The sequence below is a fragment of the Tachysurus fulvidraco genome, chromosome 14, assembly GCF_022655615.1.
Source record: "Tachysurus fulvidraco isolate hzauxx_2018 chromosome 14, HZAU_PFXX_2.0, whole genome shotgun sequence".
Classification (NCBI taxonomy): domain Eukaryota; kingdom Metazoa; phylum Chordata; class Actinopteri; order Siluriformes; family Bagridae; genus Tachysurus; species Tachysurus fulvidraco.
The window spans coordinates 1,849,403-1,855,575 of NC_062531.1; the positions used below are offsets into that span (position 1 = coordinate 1,849,403).

At 45.0% G+C, this 6,173-nt stretch overlaps 1 protein-coding gene across 3 annotated transcripts in view; it reads left to right on the plus strand.

Annotated features, from left to right (window-relative positions):
• mpnd (MPN domain containing) overlaps positions 1-6,173 on the plus strand; it is a 29,415-nt gene that overhangs the window by 10,433 nt on the left and 12,809 nt on the right. Inside the window, exons 11-13 of one of the 3 annotated variants that reach the window (XM_027154057.2) lie at positions 596-685; positions 904-996; positions 1,084-1,836. In XM_027154057.2, coding sequence (XP_027009858.1) covers positions 596-685; positions 904-996; positions 1,084-1,170 — 270 coding nt within the window. In that variant the 3' untranslated portion in view covers positions 1,171-1,836. Of the gene's footprint in view, positions 1-595; positions 739-903; positions 997-1,083; positions 1,837-6,173 lie in introns of those variants that run through there. The other 2 variants (XM_027154058.2, XM_047823152.1) reach the window with 2 other exon arrangements.

Genomic DNA, 6,173 nt, shown 5'->3' on the forward strand with positions numbered 1-6,173 from the left:
CTGTCTCTGTCTCTCTCTCACACACACATACACACACACACTCTCTCTGTCTCTCCCTCTCTGTCTGTCTCTCTCTCTGTCTGTCTGTCTGTCTCTCTCTTTCTCTCTCTCTCTCACACACACACACACACACACTGTCTCTCTCTCTATCTGTCTCTCTCTCTCTCTCTCTCTCTCTCTCTCTCTCAAACACACACTCTCTCGGTCTCTCTCTCTCTCTCTCTCTCTCTCTCTCTCTCTGAAACACACACACTCTATCTGTCTGTCTATCTCCCTCTCACACACACACTCTCTGTCTCTCTGTCTCTCTCTCACACACACATACACACACACACTCTGTCTCTCTCTCTCACACACACACACACTCTCTCTGTCTCTCCCTCTCTGTCTGTCTCTCTCTCTCTCTCTCTCTCTCTCACACACACACACACACACACTCTCTCTCTCTCTGTCTCTCTCTCTCTCTGTCTCTCTCTCTCTCTCTCTCTCTCTCTCTCTCTCTCACACACACACACACACACACACACACACACACACACTCTCTCTCTCTCTCTCTGTCTCTCTCTCTCTCTGTCTCTCTGTCTCTCTCTCTCAGCAAAGGCCGAATGATTACGGTATCCCAGTTGCAGTGGAAGTCACATACGTGCAAGACAACTTCCTCACTACAGACGTCCTCAATGAGATGGTACGAGCGTTTAACACGTAGCAGCAGCTAGAGGAGATGTTAAGTGCTAGAATGTGAGTGCTCATGACTGTGTGAGTGTAACGTCTGTGCGAGTGTAGACGTGTAGTACAGCCGATCACGCATGCTACTGTATACGACTTAACTCAAAACACCCGAAGGAAGTCGTCTCGGTTGTCGTCAACATCTTTCTTGCACTCCATGTTTTGACGCGATCACAGATGATGCTGGTGGAGTTTTATCGAGCCGCTCCAGACCTGGTCAATTTTAATCAGATGTGGTGTTCTGATACATCAATACTGGAGAAAATGAAGGTTTGTCAACACACACCACGACCACACAAAATATCTCCACATACCAGGACACGTTGTCTTACCGGATGCAAACGTTCTCTTTCACAGGCGTCCCTCAGTGGCCACGCCCCTAAGGACCAGGCCTACTCTCAAATCCTGGAGCATGTCTACAACCAACTGCGCAACATGCAGTGATGGGAACGTCCTGTCTGACTTCTCACTGTTGATCTGTGTGTGGGATCGAAGAACATCCCAGTTTGATCTCACACACACACACACACACACACACACACACACACACACACACACACACACACACACACATGCAGTAAGGAACTGGCTGCCTTCTTATCTTTGTACACTCTGTGAACATGTCTTCCATTTATGTAGACATAATTGTGTGGATAGTTTAGAATAGTTTATCCATATTTATCCAGATAGCGCCACACACACACACACACACACACATGTCTCAACAATGGCACATGCAGCTAGTTTCCTAATTAGGAAAATTCACCATAACTTCACCACAATCATTACCATTGCTGTAGTTTACAGCAAATTTATATACCTCATTTTATTGCTTAAGACAAGTGGGACATTTAGTAGGTAACATTAATACCTTTCAGATCCAGTTCCCTAAAATCGCCACTAGGTAAATGTGTGTGTTTCTGTTTCGTGCTCTGTTTAATAATAAGTATTTCATAAAATGGTCACCAGGAGGGGGCGCCGTTTTAGATCGCAGTACAAAACACAGTACAATATTTTGTATTTATGTGTTTAAAGGACTAATTAATGCAGATAAAGAAGCTGGAATACTGAATATGTTTAAATATACACTGGAACATACTTGTGGTCTTACCTGTGTGTCTGTTATCCTTTCTAAACTATGAGAATCACACACTGTGCTGTTGATACACCTTCGCTCTAACAAAGTGAATCTCGGCTCATTTAGCTCACTGTAAAGACTTCTTAGAAAAATAGAGTCAAATCAAATGACTCCGAGGCCAGGATAAAGCGATACTCAAACCGAATCAGATCACGCTAACAAGTAGCTGAAAAGAAGTTTCCAACGGGAAAGATTTGATGAAATTAGTTTCAACATTCTTTATACCTCTAAAAAGAAAATAAATACGGATTATATAAACGAGTCATTCAAAATACATGATTCTAAAGAGTCGACTCGTTCACAAAACTACACGTCTCTAACTAGAACTTTGGAAATTTTATGAAGTTATATCATTAATGAATATTAAAAACTCAGAGAGAAAGAGTGTGTGTGTGTGTGTGTGAGAGAGAGAGAAAAAGAGAGAGACCAAGAGAGAGAGCGAGACAGAGTGTGTGTGTGTGTGAGAGAGAGAGAGAGAAAGAAAAAGAGAGACAGCGAGAGTGTGTGTGTGTGAGAGAGACGGAGAGAAAGAGACAGAGTGTGTGAGAGAGAGAGAGAGAAAAAGAGAGACAGCGAGAGTGTGTGTGTGTGAGAGAGAGACAGAGAGAAAGAGAGAGAGAGACAGTGTGTGTGTGAGAGAGAGAGAGAAAAAGAGAGACAGAGAGAGTGTGTGTATGTGAGAGAGACAGGGAGAGAAAGAGAGAGACAGAGAGTGTGTGTGAGAGAGAAATAGAGAGAGAGGAGGTGGACTGAATAAAGCTCTCTCTCTCTCACACACACACACACACACATATTTTCATTCATGACTCCCATTCCCTCCCACTCCCGTGTTATTTTTTCCCCCTTTTTTCCTTCTTTTAACCAGCCATACCAAAGCAAACATTATATTTTTATTTATATCAAAGGTATATTTGTGTATTCCCGGTCCCGCCCACTCCCGCTGACATTTTTTACTGTCCCGTTCCAGTCACGTGATTAATAGTGATTTTGTTTCCCATCCCACGGGAATCCCTGTGATAGTAACAAAATGTCAGCCTCTAATGCGCACTGAACGCTCGCTCCGCCGCATATTGACAGGACACGCCCCTTTCCCCTCATTGGCCACACGTTTGTTTTGTTAGATCGGCCCTATACGCTCACTATGCAAGTTGCGCATGGCCCCGCAAATTACGCAAGGCCCCGCCTCCCGCTGCCTCATTTTACAGCACGTGTTAATATTTACTGTGTAGATGACAATATGAAGCAGAGAAAAAAGGAAACAAAATAAGAGTGAAATGCGAGAACAGCAATCAGGTAAACTTGTGTAAGTTGATATGATTCTGTCTCTAGTCTCTATCTGACTAGCTACATTAGCTGAGCAGTGCTGCCAGTGCGTCTCTTCACCTGTCTGTCACACAACAATTTACTGCGTGAACATTCGCGTGAATAAACGCCTGTGTTTATAAACGGCAGCTCGATAACTGCGACGCGCCTGAATATGCGTTCATATGAACGTGCACACAATCGTGCACGAAATGACACGCGCGCTTTCCAGCAACATCTGTGTGGGGACAAGTACAAAAACATCTGTGTGGGGACCAGTACAAAACGTCTGTGTGGGGACCAGTACAAAACGTCTGTGTGGGGACCAGTACAAAAACATCTGTGTGGGGACCAGTACAAAACGTCTGTGTGGGGACCAGTACAAAACGTTTGTGGGGACCAGTACAAAACGTTTGTGGGGACCAGTACAAAACGTCTGTGTGGGGACCAGTACAAAAATGTCTGTGTGGGGACCAGTACAAAAACGTCTGTGTGGGGACCAGTACAAAACGTCTGTGTGGGGACCAGTACAAAAACATCTGTGTGGGGACCAGTACAAAAACATCTGTGTGGGGACCAGTACAAAACGTCTGTGTGGGGACCAGTACAAAAACATCTGTGTGGGGACCAGTACAAAACGTCTGTGTGGGGACCAGTACAAAACGTCTGTGTGGGGACCAGTACAAAACGTCTGTGTGGGGACCAGTACAAAACGTCTGTGTGGGGACCAGTACAAAACGTCTGTGTGGGGACCAGTACAAAACGTCTGTGTGGGGACCAGTACAAAAACGTCTGTGTGGGGACCAGTACAAAACGTCTGTGGGGACCAGTACAAAACGTCTGTGTGGGGACCAGTACAAAACATCTGTGTGGGGACCAGTACAAAATTACTGTGTGGGGACTAGTACAAAACATCTGTGTGGGGACCAGTACAAAACGTCTGTGTGGGGACCAGTACAAAACGTCTGTGTGGGGACCAGTACAAAAACGTCTGTGTGGGGACCAGTACAAAACATCTGTGTGGGGACCAGTACAAAACGTCTGTGTGGGGACCAGTACAAAACGTCTGTGTGGGGACGAGTACAAAACGTCTGTGTGGGGACCAGTACAAAACGTCTGTGTGGGGACCAGTACAAAACGTCTGTGTGGGGACGAGTACAAAACGTCTGTGTGGGGACCAGTACAAAACGTCTGTGTGGGGACGAGTACAAAACGTCTGTGTGGGGACGAGTACAAAAACACACTGATAACTGTAATGAGTCTGTCTGTGTTTTTGTCCTGTTTCTGTCTGCTGTCTTGCCCTGCTGTTAATTGTTTGCTCCGCCCACTCATTTGTCACCTGGACACTAATTGCTCTCAATCCTTTCCCCAGGTGTGTTGTCTTAAGCCCTATTCGGACGGGATTAGTTTTACGTGGGGACGTGGGGGTAAATTAATTATTACCAGAGCTTCTCTGTGATTTTAGTCCCGTCCGAATGTGCCATCTCGGTAATCATTACGGACAATGTCACTAAAGATTACGGCGACTTTTACCTTCTGTAAAAAGGTCCGGAAAAATTACCTCAGGTAATACTGATCCCGTCCGAATCGACCCGCTGTAAATATGTACGGTAAAATTACGCCATTTCCTGTTTAAAAGCGCGTTTTTCAAGCATGGAGGCGCCAAGTCTGTTTGCGCACGTAATAGCAAGAAGCAACGTCATACGCACATGATGACAAGGAGGTTACTGTGGTGCGTAAAGCGAGTTACCCCTCCCACTTCTGCTAGTTTTACTGAGACGTCTTGTCCCGTGCGAATTGGCCAATTAATATTACAGACGTCCTGAGGTAAAATTGCATTACTCCACGTCCCCACGTAGAACTAATCCCGTCCGAATAGTGCTATAGTTTCTGATAGTCTTCGCTTTGTGACTGGTTCCTGTTTGTTCACTTCCCTGGTGTTAGTCGTTGTTGGTATCGGTATGTAGTATGTTGTCTGTTTACGTCCCTGTTCCTGTTCCCTGTTCCGCTCAGTGTTCTGTCCTGTTTTTGCCGGCTTATCTGTTGCTCGTTTCTTGTTTTGGCCTAATAAAAAGTCAAACTACAATTGGATCCTAACTCGCCTGTGACTCATCGTGACGATAACGCTCCTAAATGACAATGTTTATATTCTCTCAATCAAGGTTACAACGTTAATGCGATACGCCAGGTCAATACCAATACACATCCCTCAGTAAATCCTCAGGAATTACATTTAAATTCACTCGCTAAAATTCAACTCAAAATTCTATTTTAAATATTCCATTCGATAAAGATTTGTTTATACCTCATTTAATTCTGTTTTACTCTTTGACCGAGAGATGGAGCAAACTTTTTTGTAGTGGGAGCAGTGGGGTGTCAAGTGTGAATGTGTGGTAAATGGTTTACATGGCTCACTGGTCAGGTACAGTAGTGCCTCTTTTCCACCGGAAAGAACCGGGTGCTGGTTCAGAGCTAGGGCTAGTGCTGGTTCAAAGTTGGTTCCACTGGCGAACCTTCTAAGAACCGGTTTGCCTTTCCACCGGCTAGAGAGCCGTCACAGTGCCGAGTGTGACGTCACTGTATACGTGTCACGTGTCCCAGCGACGTTAGCGCAGCAGCGGCAAACACAAACACGACAACAATGGCGGATGTTGCTTTACTGTTAATGCTCATGGCTTTGTGAACCTACATCGGCATCCAAACGCGGCGAATAAAACGTGTACGTGCGGCTCCGTGTAATCTGTATAAACGGAGGTTGTAATCGATAAAGTACATAACGTTATTTTATCGTTAACACAGAAAAAAATTTAGCCTTAGCATGTAGCTACCTACTATCATGTGTGCTGATAATGTATCATATCGCGGTAAAGTAAAGTGTTTTAAACTTTAGTATACTTAAGGTACATTATCAAACGCGCTAACAGTAGCCCCGCCCACAGCTCCTGACGCAAGCGGTTCTTAAGTCTAGACCAGCGACGTTTTGGTGCTACTTAAGAACCACTTTTCC